Below are 22,668 nucleotides of genomic sequence, written 5' to 3' on the forward strand. Positions count from 1 at the left end.
AGCACCTTGGGACAAGAGGTCCCTAACCTCCAAGGGTAGAAACATAAGGTTGTCAGCAGACATGCCTACAGAGACAGGGCAGGCCAAAAAGAACTGGCATGATATATTCAATGTGCTAAATGGGGAAAATATGCAGCCAAGAATACTTTATCCAGCAAGGCTGTCATTCAAAATGAAAGGAGAAATAAAGAATTTCAGTACATAGTCTCTCATGATTCACCTCCCCTTCCAATTTACCCCAACTCCCTTCTCCTCTCCATCTCCCCATGTCCTCCATGCTTTTTGTTATGCTCCACAAATAAGTGAAACCATATGATAATTGACTCTCTCTGCTTGACTTATTTTACTCAGCATAATCTCTTCCAGTCCCATCCATGTTGCTACAAAAGTTGGGTATTCATCCTTTCTGATGGAGGCTTAATACTCCATCGTATATATGGACCACATTTTCCTTATCCTCTGAAAAACAATCTGAGGGGTTTGAAGTGACGGGGGGGTGGGACGTTGGGGTACCAGGTGATGGGTATTAGAGAGGGCATGGATTGCATGGGGCACTGGGTGTGGTGAAAAAATAATGAATACTGTTATGCTGAAAATAAATAAATTAATTTTTTTAAATGGGGGAAAAAAAAGACTTTCAGTACAAACAAAAATTAAATGAATCTGTGAACACTAAACTAACCCTGCAAGAAATATTAAAGAGGATCCTTTGAGTGAAGAGAGAGCCCAATGGTAACAAAGACCAGAAAGGAACAGAGACAATCTACAGAAATAGCAACTTTACAGATAATACAATAACACTAAATTCGTATCTTTCTCTTTTTTTATTTTTTTATTTATTTTCAGCATAATAGTATTCATTGTTTTTGTACCACACCCAGTGCTCCATGCAATCCGTGCCCTCTATAATACCCACCATATCAAAAAATGGGCAGAAGATATGAACAGACACTTCTCCAATGAAGACATACAAATGGCTATCAGACACATGAAAAAATGTTCATCATCACTAGCCATCATGGAGATTCAAATTAAAACCACATAGAGATATTACCTTACACAGTTAGAATGGCCAAAATTAGCAAGACAGGAAACAACATGTGTTGGAGGGGATGTGGAGAAAGGGGAACCCTCTTCCACTGTTGGTGGGAATGCAAGTTGGTGCAGCCTCTTTGGAGAACAGTGTGGAGAGTCCTCAAGAAATTAAAAATAGAACTTCCCTATGACCCTGCAATTGCACTCCTGGGTATTTACCCCAAAGATACAGAAGTCATAAAAAGAAGGGCCATCTGTACCCCAATGTTTATAGCAGCAATGGTCACGGACACCAAACTGTGGAAAGAACCAAGATGCCCTTCAACGAATGAATGGATAAGGAAGATATGGTCCATATACACTATGGTGTATTATGCCTCCATCAGAAAGGATGAATTCCCAACTTTTGTAGCAACATGGGCGGGACTGGAAGAGATTATGCTAAGTGAAATAAGTCAAGCAGAGAGAGTCAATTATCATATGGTTTCACTTATTTGTGGAGCATAACAAATAGCATGGAGGACATGGGGAGATGGAGAGGAGAAGGGAGTTGGGGGAAATTGGAAGGGGAGGTGAACCATGAGAGACTATGGACTCTGAAAAACAATCTGAGGGGTTTGAAGCGGCGGGGGTGGGAGGTTGGGGGAACCAGGTGGTGGGTATTAGAGAGGGCACAGATTACATGGAGCACTGCATGAGGTGCAAAAACAAGGAATACTGTTATGCTGAAAATTAAAAAAAAATAAGTAAAAAAATGTATCTTTGGGGGGGAAAATTAAAAATAAAATGGAATAAAATAGTAAAAAAAAAAAAAAAGAAAGAAAGAAAGAAAAGAAAGTAATGGGCAGAAGACATGAATAGACACTTTTCCAAAGAAGACATCCAGATGGCTAACAGAACATTTAAAAAATGCTCTACATGCTATTTTCCAGAGTGGAGGGAGACAAACCCTAAGTGACTCTTAATCTCACAAAACAAACTGAGGGCTGCTGGGGGGAGGGGGTTTGGGAGAAGGGGGTGGGATTATGGACATTGGGGAGGGTATGTGCTTTGGTGAGTGCTGTGAAGTATGTAAACCTGGTGATTCACAGACCTGTACCCCTGGGGATAAAAATATATGTTTATAAAAAATAAAAAATTTTTTAAAAAATTGAACAACTCAGGAAACAATAGATGTTGGCAAGGATGTGAAGAAAGAGAAACCCTCTTACACTGTTGGTGAGAAGACAAACTGGTGCAGCCACTCAGGAAAAAAGTAGGAAGTTTCCTCAAAAAGTGAAAAATAGAGCTACACTATACCCAGCAACTGCACTAGTCAGTATTTACCCAAAGGATACAAACATCGTGATTTGAATGGGCACATGAACCCCAATGTTTATAGCCACCAATGTTCACAGTAGCCAAAATATGGAAAGAGGCCAGATGTCTCGTGACAGACGAATGGATGAAGATATACTGTGGAATATTACTCAGCCATCAAAAAGAATGAACTCTTACCATTTGGGGTGACATGGATAGAAATAGAGAGCATTATGCTAAGTGGAATAAGTCTGAGAAAGACAAATACAGTATGATTTCACTCATGTATAATTTAAGAAATAAAACAGATGAACATAGGGGAAGGGAAGGAGCAAAGGGAAAATGAAATCAGATGAAAATAGAGAGGGTAGCGAAGAGATGCTGAGATGCTGAGCTTAAGGAAACAAACTGCGGGTGGCTAGATGCAACTGATGGATCACTAAATTCCTCCCCTGAAACTAATAATACAATATATGTTAACTAAATTGAACTTAAATAAAGAATTTTTAAATTTTTTTAATTTAAAAAAGAAAATAAATCTTAAAGTTTTCATCAAAAGAAAAATTTTTGTAACATATGTAGTGATACATATTAATTAGACTTATTGTAGTGATGTTTTCACAATATACACATATATCAAATCCTTATGTTATACACTTGAAGCTAAAATCTTTTTTTTAAAGATTTTAGTTATTTGTTTGATAGAGATTACAGGTAGAGAGGCAGGCAGGGAGAGAGAGGAGGAAGCAGGCTCCCTGCTGAGCAGAGAGCCTGATGCGGGGCTCAATCCCAGGACCCTGGAATCATGACCTGAGCCAAAGGCAGAGGCTTTAACCCACTAAGCCACCCAGGCACCCCTTGAAGCTAAAATCTTATCATATATCCATATCTGTGTCATATACCCTCAATGACAACAACAACAACAACAAAAAACCAGGATTAAAAAGGGAAAGAAAAGGGACCACTGCTCCCCATCAAAGAAATGCCTCCCAACAGGTACTCATTGCAGATAAAAGCCACCAAACCTCTTGCCCAATCCCAATTTAATGAAGGACCACTTACAGAGGTGACGGCAGCACTGAAGCCTTCCTGAGACATCTCATGCTCAAAGGAGCTGGTACTCCCTGTCTGAGTACCTGAGAGGAAGAGAGATTTCTATAATAAGGAAAGCAGAAGAGCTGGAACTCAAATGCTATGGTGACCAGACAAAAGGAGGCTCAGATGGCAGCTATGCTGAATTAGAAAGTAATACCCCTTTTATAAAGATGTAGCTATTTGGCTCCAACTGGTTTTTGCCACATGACAATGCAGTCTAATGTTCCAACTTTTTAAGACAAACCATAAATCCAAATTGTATATGAACCCTCCCCCAGTTTTTAAAATTCTCTTAATCAGTTAACATTTATTGAGCATCCTCTATGGACCAGACACTATTCTAGACACTGGAGATTCAACAATGAAACACACACACAAATATTGGCAGCATATCCAAATTCTTGGAAAAATAGTGTGTGAGGTTTGGCTCCCCTACCCTCCAATTTTCCAGCCTATCGCCAATGCAAAGTAGAGATAAAATCCAGACCTTTGATTTCAAAGGAAATGACCAAGAGAGGCCAGAGTTGCTGGGAACTAGAGGAAGTGGAGAGAGTTGAATTAATCCTAAGAGTCAAAATATCAAGGGTTAGGAAATCCTAGTTTCTAAAGAAGAAAGGCATATTGGAGGGTAAAGGACTGCCTCTGGAGCTGCTGCAGGAATGCAGAACCTTAGCTTACCCTCAATTGCAAATATCTTTTCCTGGAGCTGGTTTTGAATGGTCTTCAGAGCTTCAAAGTTATTCACCCGGAACACATGATCACGAGAAGGCTTGGATGCAATGATATTAAGCTCTTCACGATTTTTTGGAACATTGAAAGCATCTCCCACCTGTTACCAAGGACAGTGACAATCAGACACCATCTGGAGTTAACTGTCTCATTCAGAAAAAAAAAAAAAATTCTGAAGGAAAAGATTCTGAAACAGAATATGTCAAATGAGGGAATGCACCATAAGGCCCCTGGGACAGGGCCACCAAGTTGAGTAAAACAGAATGCCCTGCATGGGGCATTCTGTCAAGGAAGTTATTAGGAGCTGAAATACAGCCTTTGGTTCCTTTGTTGTGCCATGTCTCCTGGTGTGGGGCTGACGTCTCCCCAGAGTAAAGAGAGTCTTTTCCTCTTTATGAAGAGGTTTCCTACTTGTCAAACCATGCACCAAAGATGATACATTTTTCTGTCATACGAGGTAATGTGGTAGTTTGACTACAATGATGATCTGAACTCTTTACCTGTTCCTATATCCAAGCTCTTTCCCCCAAGAACTTTGCTGTATCTTCTCACTCATGAAAGAGTAACCTACCCTGCTTCCATCTCTGGGTGCAGCCATGCATCTTGCTAATATTCATTGGCTAATGGATATTATCATAAATGATGCAGACAGAGGCTTCAAAGAGTGTTTGCAACACTTTAATTTGCTCTTTTGTTCCCCTGCCTTCACCATGAAGACATGTCCAGGCTAGCACACAGAAGGATCACACAGGGAACAGAAGAACCAAGTAACTCCAGTTGTTCCAGCCGTTCTAGTCCAGCAAACAGACATGACTGGAAACCCTCAGAAATGGAGAGAGCTCAGCCAAGATCAGCAAAGCTGCCAACCAACCTTCAAATGAATACAGATATAAGAGAGAGCCAGTCAAAATCAGAAAAACTCCTCAGCTGAACTACAGAATCGTTTGTTTCAAAGACTGAATTCTAATTTGTTACACTTAACTGATATAGGCCCATATGGGCTAGAAGTGACCCTTGGCCCACCTTGGTTTTAGGGATATTTTCAAACTGAAGGGAACGTATATCCAAACAGAAACCCTCCACAGAAACATCAGGCCAGAAAGCCACATCTCCTACCCCAATGACATAGCGAATGATCCCCTCTCTGTCTGCTTCAGGGATGACATCCTTGTAATCCAAGGGATCATCAAACTTCTCTCCATCTGTGATGACAACTAGGATCTTAAAGACATTCTCCCGGGCTCCTGTGCTACTGTGAAATAGTTCTCTTCTGTCCAGGGAAGAGGAAAGAAAAGTCAAATGTGAACAGACAGAGACACTCGTTATGCTAGGGAGGGAATGTCAGTAGTCACAGGCACGGATGCAGCTAGGAGAGCTTCAGGCTCCCCTGGAATGAACATGGAGATGTGGTTGCCCCAAGACCTGGAAAGGCAGCAGGAGAAGGGAGAAGAGAGGAGGGAAAGGAAAGCATCACTGCCTTTATATACGTTTGCATAAACTGATTTTTTTTAATGATTCTTTTTTTTTTTAAAGATTTTATTTATTTATTTGACAGAGAGAGATCACAAGTAGGCAGAGAGGCAGGCAGAGAGAGAGGAGGAAGCAGGCTCCCCACTGAGTAGAGAGCCCAATGTGGGACTCGATCCCAGACCCTGAGATCATGACCTGAGCCGAAGGCAGCGGCTTAACCCACTGAGCCACCCAGGCGCCCCCCATAAACTGATTTTTTAACTGAGTATTATACCCTTAAATTAAAACAAATTTTTAAGCTTAATTGGGCTTTCACAAACCCTTCCTGGTTTGATTCAACAACTCTCTAGCTCATCTTCCTGAACTTCTGTCCAACCCCCACCCTCACCTCTACACACACACACACATCACATCATATCAGAGCGAACTTCCAGAACAAGATATGGTGACATCTCCCCACGGCTTAAAACATTCAGTAGACCCCCACCCACTTTTCAGTTGCCTTAAGTGACCTGGCCTCAACTAGTCTCTGCAGCCTCTCTCTCACCTTCCTCACATCTCTCCTTCACTCACAACCCGTCGCTCCTGAGTGCGCCCTGCGAGTCTCTCCTCCACCTGTACTCGGGTCCCTTACCCCGTCCCTGTCTGAATAAGCCCCTTCACTCTTCAAAGTCCAGCAAAAAAAAAAAAAAAAAATCACTTCCTCCTTCCACCCTAAGCGAAGATCTTCTTGTGTGCGTTATGTTAGTCACCATAAAATACATCATTAGTTTTTGGAGTAGTGTTCCAAGATTCATTGTTTAAGTACAACACCCAGGGCTCCATGTAATACATGACTCCTTAACACCCATCACAAGGCTCAGCCATATCCCCATCCCCCTCACCTCTAAGACTGTCCGTTTGTTTCTCAGAGTCCCCAGACTCTCATGGTTTGTCTCCCCCTCCGATTTCCCCCATTTCACTTGTCCTTGCCTTCTCCTAAGTCCTCCATGTTACTCCCAAGCAAAGACCTTACACTACTTTGCGGATTCCTGTGGCAGTGTGTGTTCTCCCATAGAGCTGTCTTATTGGCTTCACCAGAAATTCTGGGTCAGGGTTTTTCTTGAACTGATTGAAGGTGAAATGAAGCCGGAAGTCTTCAGAGAACTGCATCAAAGAAAACTGGGAACAGGCATCTGCCATTACATTGGAGAAGATGACTCGCCTCACACTTACCCATCTCCCAGGAAGCTCTACATAGATCTTGAAACATTGCAGTCTCCAAATCCCTCCAAATTCTATACAGTCCCTAATCCTTCCACCTCACCAGGACAGAGATCTGCCATCCGCTCCCACTTCTAAGTACTAGAACTCACCCAGAGAGGATATGTGAGTTTTATCTCCCATATCAACCCTTATCAATGAGCCAGAGTCGTATGCTATACAGATGGCTGGAAGAAGCTGAAGCTGCATCCAGACAGAGAAGGAAAAAGAATCATGAAAGAAAACCATGACCAATTTGCAATTTAACAATGTCTGCAATAGAAGTAAAAGGGGGAAGTGGAGACCTGGATGCCATATATTTGAGCTCTTTCCAAACCTACCCATATGCCCTCACCAAGGTTTTGGACTTCTTGAATAGATCCATCACAGTTGAGACAAAGGCCTTCATCCGCTGAAAGTCACTCGGGATGATGCTACCAGAGCCATCAATCAAGAAGGCAATATCACTGTCTTGCCGAGGGCACTCTTGGGGAACAAAAGAAAGGATGAACTAATTAAGTACTAGTACATGCACTAACTAAATGCATTCATTTTTTTTGCATGTCAGCTCTCTGCTGAGAAGTCAAAATAAAAGGTAAACAATATCCAACCCATGTTCCACGCTTAATAAAAACATGGACACAATCTCATGATCACAGCCACTATGAAGAAGACATCTGCCAGAAGATGCCAATGTTACTTTTTTTTTAAATTTCTTTTCAGCGTAACAGAATTCATTGTTTATGCGCCACACCCAGTGCTCCATGCAATACGTGCCCTCCATAATACCCACCAACTGGCTCCCCCAACCTCCCACCCCCCTGACACTTCAAACCCCTCAGATTGTTTTTCAGAGTCCATAGTCTCTCATGGTTCACCTCCCCTTCTAATTTCCCTCAACTCCCTTCTCCTCTCCATCTCCCCATGTCCTCTCTGTTATCTGCTATGCTCCACAAATAAGTGAAAACATATGATAATTGACTCTCTCTGCTTGAATTATTTCACTCAGCATAATCTCTTCCAGTCCCATCCATGTTCATACAAAAGTTGGGTATTCGTCCTTTCTGATGGAGGCATAATACTCCATAGTGTCTATGGACCACATCTTCCTTATCCATTCGTCCATTAAAGGGCATCTTGGTTCTTTCCACAGTGCCAATGTTACTTTTGAAGATCAACAAAAGATAAACAAATTTTCATGAATACAAGTAGATTCACATAGCTGAAGGAAGAAATAGAAGTAAACAAGAAAAACTACAAAATTTAAAGATGCTTGTAAGGACATCATACTTGCAGATAGACGACCACTGCTTAATGATTCCTTATCAATTTTGTGATGTTTTCATTAGCCATTCACAAGAATAAACACAGGAAATGTTAGGAGAAGCAAAGAAAAATTTGCAGGAAGAAACTGAAGCCTTTGAGTCTATAGTAGAATCAATTCAGCAGATGTCAGCATATTAAAAAGTTCAATTATATGCAAAATTTGGGAGCAAAATAAACCTTGATGCTGATGAGAGTTAAACATTTTATAATACTTTTAAAGATCTGTTTAATAAACTTGAATATTGTTTAATACAATTTAGAATATGGATGAAGTGTGGGAAAATTTGGTAAATTCTGCCCAAGGAAGTCAGGAAAAGTAGTAGTATTAGCTCAGAGCTAACTCTGAGAAGGAGAAATAATTTGCCAGAAATACAAAGGGTGAAATAAGTTCCAGGAAAAAGGAACAGCACATACAACAACATGCTGGATATCCTCCTCTTTCTGTTCCCAGCCCCAAATCCACTTTCTACCTCCTCCAACTGCTCTGCACCCCAGGAAGTCAGCCCACGTAAACCACATGCATTCGGGATTCCTTTGCCTCTGATTTCTACTTGGATTTGCCCAATTAGGAGCCTCAGTAGAAGACGGGAAGGAGGGAAGAGTGAGATCAGAGTTTTCTCCCCTTACTCCCTTCCTGGAAGGTTGCTTTGGGCCAGCTGTGGCCCTCAGTGGAAAATCACTGCTCCTTCAAGGAGGCACACTCCACACAACTCTCTCCTTCTGAATTCTCATTACTTCTCCCTCTCCTTGTCCAGTCAGCCTAGGAGTGGTAACGGCTCTGCTGCTGCTTGCCCTTAGGGTCCACTATAGTTCCCTAGGACTCTAACAAACCTTTAAAATTAGTCCCTTTGTAAATAAACCTTCTCAACTTATTTTAACTGGAGTGTACCATCCCTGACTGATAAAAAGGAAATGAACTTAAAATAATTCTGCAGAATTGAGGGATTGAAATGGCTCTACTAAAATCAATCTATGTGAAGAGAATGGAGATAAGCCTATGTCATTAAGCAGAGGAAAGTTGGGAAGGGCCTTTCCATCCCCCCAAAATAGTTAGACTTTGTCCCTTAGGCAGTGGAAAGCCACAGAAGTTTTCTTAGAAAAGGAGGCGAGGGGATCTTTTTTGTATCTAGAAAGATTACTGTAGCAATGGAAAGTTTCTAGCCACTCTAATCATGGTTGCCAAACCCTGGAAACAACCCAAACATCGTTCAGTGTGTGAACAGACTGTGTTCCGGGACTACTGTAAATCTCTGCGATGGAATACTGTTGGGCAATAACAAGGGAAAGAACTAGTGACACAACAACAACATGCATGAACAATGAGGCAAATACCTCATGCTAGTGAAAGATGCTGATCTCAGAAGGTCATAATTCCATTCATGGAGCATTCTTAAGACAAACTAAACAGTGATGGAGAACAGACCAGTGAGTGCCAAGGGCTAGGATGGAGAGGGAGAAGGCAGCTAACTATAAAGAGAGAGCACTGAGGGGCCCCTGGGGGGTCCAGTCGGTTAAGTTTCCGCTTTCAACTCTGGTCATGATCCCAGAGTCCTGGGATAGAGCTCCACGTTGGGCTCTCTTCTCAGCGGGGAATCTGCTTCTTCCTCACCTTCTGCCTGCCACTCACCCTGCTCAGACTCGCTCTGTGTCAAATAAATAAATAAAATATTTTTTAAAAGAGAGAGAGCGTGAAGGATGTTTTTAGGGGAGTAACAGAACTCTGGTATTCTGTCCATGTTGGGTTTTTTTTAAGATTTTATTTTTAAGGATGCCTGGGTGGCTCAGTCAGTTAAGCATCTGTCCTCGGCTTGGGTCATGATCCCAGGGGCCTGGGATGGAGTCCTGCATTGTAAAGTAATCTTTACAACCAGCATGGGGCTGGAATTCACAACCTGGAGCTCAAGAGTCACCTGCTCTACTGACTGAGCCAGCCAGGCAGCCCATGTTCATGTTGTCTTCTAATGAAAATCTATACATACCTTAAAATTCAGGGAAGTGTATACTAAAAGAAAAAAGGCCAATTTAACTGTATTATCTTTGAAAAAATAAAATTACCCCCAAACGTATTGGCTTTTCAAAAATAGATAAGCAGATTCTAATATCTGTATGGAACATATACAAAGAAAATTAAACAGAAAAAATTTTGAAAATCTCAAAGGTATGTTAAATGAAAAGAATCAAGTGTGTACAACATGCTACCATTTGTGGCACAAAATGAACATTAGAGATATGTATATGTTTGGGAATACAGAGTATTACTGGAAGACACAAGAGACTGGTAACAGTGGTTGAATGCCAGGAAGAAAACGTAGGCTGGAAGAATCAAGAGAGAGAAGTGTTATGTGCTTGAGTGCTGTTTGAATTCTGAATAATTTTTAAAGAGCTGAAAATGAGGGCGCCTGGGTGGCTCAGTGAGTTAAGCCACTGCCTTCAGCTCAGGTCGTGATCTCAGGGTCCTGGGATCGAGCCCCACATCGGGCTCTCTTCTCAGCAGGGAGTCTGCTTCCCCATCTCTCTCTGCCTGCCTCTCTGCCTGCTTGTGATCTGTCTCTGTCAAAGAAATAAATAAAATCTTTAAAAAAAAAAAAAAAAAAGAGCTGAAAATGTGTTTTAAAAAGAAAAGTATGGAATCCCAAGAGTGAGGACTGAAGAGAGCAATGTGAGGGTAAGAGCTGCAGCTACAGAACTGAATGCAGTTGGGCAGGAAGAACACATGGACGAGAACAGAAGCTGAAACCTGGTACCCCTACCTACATATGCAAAGGCGACAGAGGAAGACGGCCTGGAGATGAGGTTCAGCAGAAGCCTTGGCAGGGGAAGAAGCAAGAGGAAGGGGCGGCAAGGGGAATGGGATGGGAGAAGAAGGGAGAACAGGGGACGGGAGAAATCTGGAGCCCCGGTGTTTAGGGAAGGAAGAGATGATCTATAGGTCACATCAGAGTCAGTAAACATGAGGACAGGATAGAGATTTGGCATTTAGGGAATCACAAATGTCATCTGTAAGAGGAAGATATATATGTGATGGTTGGACAGAAGCCAGATTTCAGAGGGTAAAGAATGGTGATATGGGGAAATGGAAATAAGATGAGAGAACTCTTACAAGAAGTTTGGTGGTGAAAGAAAGGAGAAATAGCAGAAGATGTAGAGAAGACCAGGGAGAGGAAAGGTTATTTTCAAAGCTATCAATTCTGGTGGTTGATTTTTTAAAGATATAGGTAGGCATGAGCATGTTTACATTCAAAGGACGGGGAGAAATTTAAGCTCCTGGAGAGATGATGATTGAGGGTGTGGGCTTCAAGTTGGCGATATGATAAAGCCTCAAAAGCCCAGATAGAAGAGTGATTCATGGAAAGGTGGACAGTTAGGTCTCCCTCTAAAACCAGTGAGACACTGCCAAGGGTGGTACCATTGCAAAAATTTGAACAAGAAGAAGGAGTAAGTAGAGGGAGTTCATCCCTGGAAACCTTGATTTTCTTTGTGAAGAAGGAAGGAAGGTTATCTGTTTAGAGTAAAGTACAAAGGAGCAGTGCTTGAGGGGGGAACTACAAAAGAAAGACATATCTGCCTTTGTTAAAAGGCAACTTGAAAAACAAGCAAAAGGATGGCCAAGCAGTTGAAGAAGTAAGTGGCAGAAAGCAGCTCGGAAAAAAAGATTTGATCACTCTCACTCACTCTCTATCAATCAACAAATGTTGGGGAACAAGCATGTGGTAGGCAGCCACCAAGATGATGCACAAGGTTCTCACCTCCTAGAAATAACACCCTTACATAATCACCTTCTCTTGAATGGGAGATGGATTTTTTTTTACTCACTTCAAAGGAACATAAGATGCCAGAGGTAATGTTCTATTACTTCTCAGATTAGATTATGGAAAGACTAATTTCTTTCTTGGGTGTTTTCTCTCTTGTTTTCCTACTCCCTTGTTCACTCTGAGGGAAGTCAACTGCTCTAGGGGGAGCAGTTGTAAGCTGCTTTATGGGGGACCTCACGTGACAAGCAACTGAGAGAAACCTCCAGCCACCAGCCAGTGAAAATTGAGGTCCCCAGTTCAACAATCTTGTAAATGTGCTTGGAAATGGATCTTCTTCCTCCAGTCAAGCCTTTATGAGACCACAGCTCCAATTTAACATATTAACTTCAATTTCATGAAAAAACCTGAGGCAGAGGCACCCAGCTAAACCATGCCCAGATTCCTGATTGATAGGAACAGTAATATACATGTTTATTGTTTTTAGCTAAGTTTAGGGGCAATTTGTTAAGCAGCAATAGATACAAGAGCATAGAGCAATCAACAAAGGTAAGCAGTATTCCTGCTATCATGAAGCCAACGTTCTAGAAGAAAACACAGAAAAGAAACAAAATATGTATATACAGATATGAAGATGGTAAAGTATAATAATAATGTGGTGGGAATTAATGGTGGAAATGATTATAAGAGCCACTCAGGAAAGGCCTCTTTGGGAGATGACATTTGAGCAGAGATGACAATAATGGGTTGTGAGCTAAGATCTGAGGGAAGAGCATTCCAGCCTGGAGGAATAGTAAAGGCCCTAAGGCAGGGACAACTTGGTGTCATTCTTGGAGAACAGAGGCAGCCAGGGTGCCTGGAGCACAGTGGATGAAATAATAATGTTGGGAGAGCCTCAAAGGCTATGGTCAGGAGACTTAGACACTTACTCTAAGGATGATGGCAGGGGCTGGGGGATGGAAGAATCATCTCACAAAGATGAGTAGCTACCTCAGGACTTTTCTATTATTATTTGTTATTGTTGTATTAGTCACCATACAGTGCATCATTAGTTTTTAATATAGTGTTCCAAGATTCATTGTTTACATGTGAACACCCAGTGCTCCTTTCAATATGTGCCCTCCTTAATACCCATCACCCCACCCCACTCCCTTCTAAAACCCTGTTTCTCAGAGTCCACAGTCTCTCAGGGCTCGTCTCCCCCTCCAGTTTCCCTCCTTCATTTTCCCTTCCTTCTCCTAATGTCCTCCGTGCTATTCCTTATGCTCCACAAGTCAGTGAAACCATCTGATAATGGGCTTTCTCTGCTTGATTTACTTCACTCAGTATAATCTCCTCCAGCTCCATTGATGTTGATGCAAAAGTTAGGTATTCATCCTTTCTGATGGCTGAGGAATATCCCGTTGTGTATATGGACAACATCTTCTTTATCCATTCACTGTTGAAGGGCATATTCACTCTTTCCACAGAGTGGCTATTGTGAACATGGCTGCTATGAACATTGTGATGCATATGGCCCTTCTTTTCACTGCATCTGTATCTTTGGGGTAAATACCCAGTAGTGTAATTTCTGGATCATTAGGGTAGCTCTATTTTTAACTTTTTGAGGAACCTCCATACTGTTTTCCAAATGCCTGTACCAACTTGCATTTGTTGTCCCACCAACAGCATAAGAGGGTTCCCCTTTCTCCAAATCCTCTCCAACATTTGTTTCCTGCCTTGTTAATCTTTGCCATTCTACCTGGTGTAAGGTGGTATCTCAGTGTGGTTTCAATTTTAATTTCCCTGATGGCTAATGATGATGAACATTTTTTCATGTGTCAATTAACCATTTGTGTGTCTTCCATTGGAGAGTGTCTGTTCATGTCTTCTGCCCATGTTTTGACTTGATTATTTATTTTTTTGGGGTGTTGAGAAGTTCTTTATAGATTGGATATCAGCCCTTTGTCTGTGTGTCATTTGTGAGTATCTTATTCCATTTCATGGGTTACCTCTTTGTTTTGTTGACTGTTTCCTTTGCTGTGCAGAAACTTTTTATCTTGATGAGGTCCCAAAGTTCTTTTTCATTTTGTTTCCTTTGCCTTTGGAGATATGTCTTGAATGAAGTTACTGTAGCCAATGCTGAAGAGGTTACTACCTCTGTACTCCTCTAGGATTTTGATGGATTCTCTCAGGACTTTTCTTAAAGTTGAAGACCCTCCCATCTTCCCCCACCTTCTCTACTGGAGCCCAGTCCCTCTAGCTTCTGCACCTAGACCTCTAAGTCACCACTCAAGCTATGAACAGTCCTCCCCTTTCCCTCACACTGCCCATCTGCAGTTTCTGCCAAAAGCCACTTACCTCTGAGCTTTGATGGAAAAGTCTGGGGCGGCTGCCATAGGTTGGATCCAAACAGGAAGCATAAGCCATTCACATAGGTGTTCTCCTTACAAGTTTGGTGCACGGTGGGGCCACAGGCCTGGGAAAGGTTGCAGGTGGGTGGGGTTGTTCCGGATTCCTGTCCTTTCACCCCAGGACCTCACCCTCCACAGACCACAGCTCCAGCAGCCATGGACCCCCAACTCCTTCCCTCGGGACACTCCCATGACCCAGGACAACTCACCAGCAGTCGGAAAGGCCTGGTCGCAAATGCCAGAGACAGGCCCAGAGACATATTCACCGCCTCCAGGGGGACTGGGGAGACATAAATACATGGTCAGCTTTGGGGAGTAAAGGGGGCTCTGTGAAGGTGAACAGAGGTCACTTTGACCTGGGATACATGGAGACCTAACAGTTCAAGAAGGAACCCAAGTCCTCGGAAAGGAACATGAAGGGAGTACCTGAGGATGTCTGAGGCTAAGTCTGTATACACACAGAGGCTGGGGAGCTGAACCCCTGAGCCCTTCAATCACACATCCCCAAAGCAAAAGGAATTCCTGGAAAGTTCAGGTGTATGTACAGGTGGAAACCTAGCCCTGGGTCCCAGGGAGGGGCAGTGACTCACCCTGCAGGTTGATGGACTCACACTTGCCCATGCTGTAGTCACACTGGTAGAGACCACCTGTTTGGTTGGCAGCCTTTATCTCCTGGGGGGCTCCAACAACAAACCTGGGGAGGTGAGATAGGAACAAATCACCACAGGGACAAGAGCAAACTCTGATGTCTGAGGAGAGAAAGAGATCATAGAAGTTTGGCCACCCAGAGGAAAGTGAGGACCCACGACCCTCACACGTATTTCCCAATTCCCCAGAAATAGGAGGATGACTCCGCAAAGAAAAAAAATTGGAAAATTTGAAATTGTGGAAGGGGAATGGCCTCTCTAAGAATGATACAAAACCAAGAAGCCATTTAAAAGTTATTGAATCCGGGGCACCTGGGTGGCTCAGTGGGTTGGGCCGCTGCCTTCGGCTCGGGTCGTGATCTCGGGGTCCTGGGATCGAGCCCCACATGGGGCTCTCTGCTCAGCAGGGAGCCTGCTTCCTCCTCTCTCTCTGCCTGCCTCTCTGCCTACTTGTGATCTCTCTCTCTCTCTGTCAAATGAATGGATAGAATCTTTAAAAAAAAAAAGTAAAAGTAAAATAAAATAAAAGTTATTGAATCCTATATTGTACATCTGAAACTAATATAACACTGTACATTAACTATACCAGAATTAAAATTTTTTAATGAATACATTTAATCACAGGCCACAGTCATTTTAAATAAATTTCTGTACGTGGTATCAGGGAAATCCAAACCAAAACCATAATGAGGTATCACCTTATACCTGCAGCATGGCTAAAATCAAAAAAACACAAGAAACAACAGGTGCTGAGAAGATGTGGAGAAAGGGGGACCTCCTGCACTGTTGGTGGGAATGCAAACAGGGGCAGCCACTCTAGAAAACAGCATGAAGGGGCGCCTGGGTGGCCCAGAGGGTTAAGCCTCTGCCTTCCGCTCAGGTCATGGTCTCAGGGTCCTGGGATCGAGCCCCGCATCGGGCTCTCTGCTTGGTAGGGAGCCTGCTTCCCCCTCTCTCTCTGTCTGCCTCTCTGCCTACTTGTGATCTCTCTCTCTGTGTCAAATAAATAAATAAAATCTTTAAAAAAAAAAAAAAAGAAAACAGCATGAAGTTCCTCAAGAAGCTAAAAAAAAAAAAAGTTAAAAACAGAACTACCTTGTGATCCAGCAATTACATTATTGGATATTTACCCAAAGAATATAAAAACACTAATTCAAAGGGATACATGCATCTCAATGTTTTTACCAGCATTATCCACAATAGCCAAATTATGAAAGAGCCCATATGTCTATAAACTGATGAATGGATAAAGAAGATGTGGCATATTGGGGTCCGTTACTGGCTAAGTCAGTGGAGCATGTGACTCTTGATACTGGGGTTGTGAGTTTGAGCCCCATGCTGGGTGTCGAGATTACTTACCCAATAAAACCTTAAAAAAAAAGAAGTTATGGTGCATATATACAAAGGAATATTACTCAACCAAAAGAAAGAATGAAATCTTGCCATTTGCAACGACATGGATGAGTTAGAGAGTATTATGCTAAGTGAAATAAGTCAATCGGAGAAAGACAAATACCGTAAGACTTCACTTATATGTGGAATTTAAGAAAACAAGCTAGGGAACACAAAAAAGAAAAGGAGAGAGGCAAACCAAGAAACAGACTCCGCTATAGAGAACAAATTGTTGGTGACTAGCAGGGAGAAGAACTGGGGACGGGTTAAATAAGTGATGGGGATTAAGGAGTGCCATTTGTGATGAGCACTGGGCATTGTATGGAAGTGTTGAGTCACTGTACTGTGCACCTGAAACTAATATACCACTGTATGTTAACCACCTAGAATTTAAATTAAAACCTTTTAAATTTTTTCTGTATGTGCAACAGACACATGAAAAAAAGTGCTCTACATCACTGAGCATCAGGGAAATAGAAATCAAAATCACAAAGAGATATCACTTCATACCAGTCAGAATGGCTGAAATTATCAAGTCAGAAAACAACAAATGTTGGTGAGGATGTGGAGGAAAGGGAACCCTCTTACACTGTTGGGGGGAATGCACTGGTATAGCCACTCTGGAAAACCATAGAGAGGTTAAAAATAAGACAACTATCATATGATCTCCCTGATATGAGGATGTGGTGATGCAACATGGGGGATTAAGTGGGTAGGAGAAGAATAAATGAAACAAGATGGGATTGGGAGGGAGACAAACCATAAGGGACTCTTAATCTCACAAAACAAACTGAGGGCTGCTGGGGGGAGGGGGTTTGGGAGAAGGGGGTGGGATTATGGACATTGGGGAGGGTATGTGCTTTGGTGAGTGCTGTGAAGTGTGTAAACCTGGTGATTCACAGACCTGTACCCCTGGGGATAAAAATATATGTTTATAAAAAAATAATAATAATAATAATAAAATATATATAAAATTTTTTTTAAAAATAGAGCTACCCTATGACCCAGCAATTGCACTACTAAGTATTTACCCCAAGATACAAACATAGTGATCTGACAGGGTACTTGCACCCCAATATTTATAGCAGCAATGTCCACAATAGCTTAACTATGGGAAAGGCCCAGATGTCCATCAACAGATGAATGAATAAAGAAGATGCAGTACAAATATAAAATGGATTATCAGTCAGCCATCAAAAAAGATGAAATCTTACCATTTACATTGATGTGGATGGAACTGGAGGGTATTATGCTGAGAAAAATAAGCCAATCAAAGAAAGACAAGTATCATATGGTTTCCCTCACGTGTGGGGTAGGAGAAATAGTGCAGAGGATCATAGAAAAGGAGGGAAAACTTAACGGGAAGAAATCAGAGATGGAGACAAACCACAAGAGACTCTTAATCTCGGGAAACAAACAGGATTCCTGGAGGGGAAGTGGGTGGGGAGACGGGGTAACCGGGTGATGAGCATTAAGGAAGGCACATCATGCGATGAGCACTGGGTGTATATGCAACTGATGGATTACTAAACTCTACATCTGAAACTCCTTATGTTGGCTAACTGAAGTCAAACAAAAATTTTCTGTACATGATAAACTACCACAAGCAATCAAAGGACAAGCAACAAACTGGGCAGAGGGAGATTAGCAACTCGTGCCACAGACTACTTTCCTCAATAGCTAGAGCTCCTACAAACCAATTAAGGAAGAAAAAACAACAGAAAAATGGGCAACAAATAAGAAAAAGGTGTTCACAGAAAAGGAAATCTATCTCTCATTCAAACATAAGTGCAATCTAAAACTAAATTGAGATACCATATCTCACCTATTCAATTTGCAAAGATCAATAAGTTCGATAACACACTGGGCTGGTAAATGGGTGGGGAAGTAGGTGTTTCAATAAATTTCTGGTGTGAATGTAAATTGTTGCCACCTCCATAAAGAGTAATCTGGAAAAACCTATTAACTTTACACATGCATATGTATCCTTTGATCCCGGAATCCTAGTTCTGGGAACTTACTTCCAAACATACTTGCACATGTACAAAATGACAGCATTTTTCACATCACAAAAGTTTGGAAACAATCTAATGTCTATTAAGAAGATTTAAGTGTAATATCAATGTAAATTATAGTACATCAAAATAATAGATTATGAAGCAAGCATAAAAAAGAAAGAGTAAGATAAATAAATCTTTCTAAAAAATGGGGTGCCTGGGTGGCGCTGTTGGTTAAGAATCTGACTCTTGGTTTCAGCTTAGGCCATGACCTCAGGGTCATGAGATCCGAGCCCCAGGCACCCCACGTAGAGTCTGTTTAAGATTCTCTTTTCCTCTCCCTTTGCCCCTCACCCATGCTTGCTTGCACGCGCTCACTCTTTCTCTCTAACAAATAAATAAATCTTAAAAAAAAAAAAGAATTAGTAAGGTCTTTAAACATTTATCAGGTAAAATCACCAAGCTCTATTAAGAAAAAAAAAAATTCAGAGTTCAGTATAGAGCAGAGGCCAGGAAACTTTTTCTGGAAGGTACTATTATTTCCGTAAATATTATTTCATATAGGCAAATATTTTAGGCTTTGCAGACCATATACTCTCTTTTGAAGACTCTTGATTTCATTTTAAATCCAAAGCAACCATAAACAATGAATGGCAAGTTGGGATGAAGGTTGTGTCAATAAAATTTTTTCACAAAAATAGGCAGCAGGCTGCAGTTTGAGTATAACATGCTACAAATTGTGTGTGGTACTGGGGTTAGGGAAATGTGGAGGCACACACAGCATAGAACCTCTATGGAAGAACCCACAAGAAACCATTTACCAGGGACCCTCCTGAGTAGGGAATGGGGGAAAGGAGTGTGTGCTGAGAAAACTTTACTATTACGTTCTATCTTTCAAATGTAGAACTCTGTAACTGTATTTCTGATACAAAAATAAATAAATCAAGAAAAAAATAAAGGAAATTGTGGGGGGGTTTAGGCATATATGTTTTAAAGAGAATAAGTATAAGACAACCTCCACCTGCAGTCCTTACCGGGATCCCTCGAGCTGGACCACACTGTGCCCAAAGCTCCTTGCATTCTCTTGGAAGATCGCTGCTTTTTCAGTCTCCAGGTTGAACCCGTCACATAGTAAGACCAAGGCTAGAGGAAGGACAAGCGGTGAGGATCAGGCAGGGATAAGAAGGTAAGAAAGCAACTTACCCTCTTGCTCCATGCATCTACCGGCTGAAACTCACCCAAACCCAGCATGGAAATGTCTGTCTCCCAAGTCCAGCTCTATTAGCCTGAGGCAGAGGTTGTCACACTTTTTCTATAAAGGGCCAAATATTTTAGGTTTTGTGGCCCAATAAAACAAGAGAGAAAATGCATTCCACACATTTTTCAATAAGGAAATGCAAAGTATAATAATTGAGTACTGATTAGGGGTGCCTGACTGGCTCGATCAGTAGAGCCTGTGACTCTTGATCTCAGAGTCACAGGTTCAACCCTGGGGGTTCAACCCCTATGTTGTGTGTAGAGATTGCTTAGTAAAATCTTTTCTAAAAATTTACTAATGAGACAAATGGAATTCTTTGGGGAAGATAACATCTCTGGGATTCAAAGTTAGTATTCTCTATCATAAATAGATTATAAATACTCATTTGAGGGGTGTCTGAGCGACTCAGAGGGATGAGCAGCAGCTCTTGATCTCAGCTCAGGTCTTGATCTCAGGGTCCTGAGTTCAAGCACCACATTGAGCTCAATGCTGGGTGTAAAGCCTATTTGAGAAAATTCTTAAAATTCTCATTTATTTAAAAATAAATAAATGCTCGGGACGCCTGGGTGGCTCAGTTGGTTGGACGACTGCCTTCGGCTCAGGTCATGATCCTGGAGTCCCGGGATCGAGTCCCGCATCGGACTCCCAGCTCCATGGGGAGTCTGCTTCTCCCTCTGACCTTCTCCTCATTCATGCTCTCTCTCACTGTCTCTCTCTCAGGTAAATAAATAAAATCTTTAAAAAATAAAATAAAATAAAAAATAAATAAATAAATGCTCATCTGAGACCTATGGCTCACAAGTGGCATAAAAACAGACGGGAAGAAGCCCCCCTGGATCCCCACAAGCCCCAGCTGCTGATTCCTGATAGTTGAATGGGGTGCGTTCAGCCGGTCTCTATCTCCACCCTGTGCCCCCACCTACTGATTTGCCCAACAATCAGGTTCCTAAAGACTCAATTAGGTAATTTCCTTCCTATGGAATTATCAAGCACTTTTTTTCCCTTTGGTTCATTCTCTACAAATTCTCTACAAAGCATGGGCATAAAAGGAAACAAAACTGAAAAATTTTGGCCAGCCACTCAACATGTACACCTGGATTCTTGGAAAACAGAACTCTGGACAAAGTGAAGGTGATAACATGGAATGCAAGAAAAACACTCAGTATCCAGTATGCGTTGTGCACCCTTGGGCATATCATTCCACCTCTCTGGGGCCTCAGTTTCCTGGTCTGTAAAGTGAAGGGAACAGCCAAACCCCATTGCATAGTCCATGAATTTAAGTATTCATCCAAGCTTCTCTGGGTATCTTGGTCTGGTTCTACTCTCTTTCGAATCCCTTATCTTTCCCCAAGCCCTCTTTATATTCCCCCAGGCTAGTTCCTACATATTCTGTGCTGCCTCTCTCCACTCAGACTCATAAAACCCCTCCTGACCCTGAGTCCCCCTCCCGCTGAAGTCCCTGGTGTACCTGTTAACAGAAGGACTCTGTGAGTCATAGCTGGAGAGAGCAGGAACTGCGGGGCTGCACATACCACTGAGCCACTTCAAGAAAGCCACCAAGCACAGGAAGGACAGAAAAGGAGAAGCTTGAGGCAGAAGTCTGGTAGCGATTCAAAGGAAGAGGGCGGAGGCTCAGGGAGCACACCAGCCCTGCTTGACATTTTCCTGGGGCTGCAAACAGCCTGTGCTCCCTTCCTAACCAGATTCCTGGCCCAAACCATCAAGATCATTGTCCCAAGTGATGTGGGAAAAAGAGGCAGAAGAAAAATTATTAAATTTCCTTATTAAGTACAGCCCATTGACAAGTCCTTGAAACAGGCAGAGTGACATTCCTCTAGGGACTCAACTGCCTCCATGTTAATACTTTCCTAAGGGCAAAAGGTAATGCTAGCCTGACCCCCTCACCCCAGGATCCTGTAGGTCTACTTCAACTATAAAAATTCCTTTGGAAACTTCCTTTATCTCTAAAACCCCCAAGATACGTTTTAGCAACCATTCCCCAAGCATGTGGCCCACTGATATAATCGGAAGGGTCTCATAACTAAGATTTTATTAGACAGTAATAAATTATCTTTTCCCAACAACAGCTAGCCCTCTCAAGGTCCTGGAAATCTTGCTTCCAAAATTCCTTAGAGACTTACACTATCCGTAGCCCCCTCCCAACTTGAAAGTATATAACGGACCACTCCTTATGACCCCAAAGCAGTTCTTTCTGCCCACGGGTCTTGTATCCATGCTTTAATAAAATCACCTTTTTGCACCAAAGACATCTCAAGAATTTTTTCTTGGCCATCAGCCTCAAACCGTAACATCTTTCCTACATCACCAAAGGTGGGTTGGGGTTTTTGGGGGGAGGTTTGTTCCCACCTGCTTCTAGGGGTGGCTGAACATTATGAAAAGCAAGCTGAATAGACTCAGGGCCTGCCTTCTCCTGGAAAGTGTGTCTAAGCATTTATACAAACCAAGCATTTGTGGGAGGTCACACTGTTTCTCCCTGAAAACACACTTTACAAGAGGCCCTTCCCTCCTGTCCAAGGAAACAAAGAGTACGGTTCGGCCAGTGCTGTCTTCCTTCTGTAGCCATCAGAAAGGACAATTCAGATACAGAGAAATCCAGTACTTTCTGAATATTAGTTTGCTTTAAAAAAAAAAAAAACAATGAATCATTGAACACTATGTCAAAAACTAATGATGTACTACATGTTGGCTAACTGAACATAATAAAAGAAAAAAATTTTTTAAGCCTCAAACCCTTTGTCCAGGAATTTTCACTTCCAAAAATTTATCCTAAGAAATAGTTGAGAAGTACAGTCAAAAAGGTATGTACAAGTTTGTTCACTGTGCCAGTGTTTTTATAATGAAAAACAAGTACAGCCTAAACGCAACAATAGTGGGATGGTTAAATGATGTCTCTCACTCTGTCATATACCCTTACATGCCATTATGTCTACTCACTTCTTTTTTTTTTTTTTTTTTTATTTATTTATCAGAGAGAGAGTGGGAGAGAGCGAGCACAGGCAGACAGAATGGCAGGCA

The 22,668-nt window shown here is 42.0% G+C and overlaps 1 protein-coding gene across 6 annotated transcripts in view; it reads right to left on the bottom strand.

The window, feature by feature from the left end:
• Positions 1-21,340, bottom strand: part of ITGAM (integrin subunit alpha M) — a 44,280-nt gene extending 22,940 nt beyond the window's left edge. For 4 of the 6 annotated variants that reach the window (XR_006604477.1, XM_045072499.1, XM_045072498.1 and 1 more), the window contains exons 1-10: positions 21,101-21,339; positions 19,409-19,517; positions 14,929-15,032; positions 14,548-14,618; positions 14,286-14,403; positions 7,226-7,356; positions 6,644-6,789; positions 5,275-5,428; positions 4,108-4,258; positions 3,397-3,470 (exon numbers count right to left, since the gene is read on the bottom strand). Coding sequence is in view for 5 of the 6 variants with exons in the window: in XM_045072499.1 (XP_044928434.1) it covers positions 3,397-3,470; positions 4,108-4,258; positions 5,275-5,428; positions 6,644-6,789; positions 7,226-7,356; positions 14,286-14,403; positions 14,548-14,618; positions 14,929-15,032; positions 19,409-19,517; positions 21,101-21,128 (1,086 nt within the window). In the remaining variant the exon portion in view is untranslated. Of the gene's footprint in view, positions 1-3,396; positions 3,471-4,107; positions 4,259-5,274; positions 5,429-6,643; positions 6,790-7,211; positions 7,357-14,285; positions 14,404-14,547; positions 14,619-14,928; positions 15,033-19,408; positions 19,518-21,100 lie in introns of all 6 variants that reach the window. The other 2 variants (XM_045072500.1, XM_045072501.1) reach the window with 2 other exon arrangements.
• Between the last annotated feature and the right edge of the window lie 1,328 nt (positions 21,341-22,668).

This window comes from Mustela putorius, unplaced genomic scaffold (assembly GCF_011764305.1).
Source record: "Mustela putorius furo isolate JIRA1106 unplaced genomic scaffold, ASM1176430v1.1 tig00004039_pilon_pilon_pilon, whole genome shotgun sequence".
In the NCBI taxonomy this organism is placed as follows: Eukaryota; Metazoa; Chordata; class Mammalia; order Carnivora; family Mustelidae; genus Mustela; species Mustela putorius.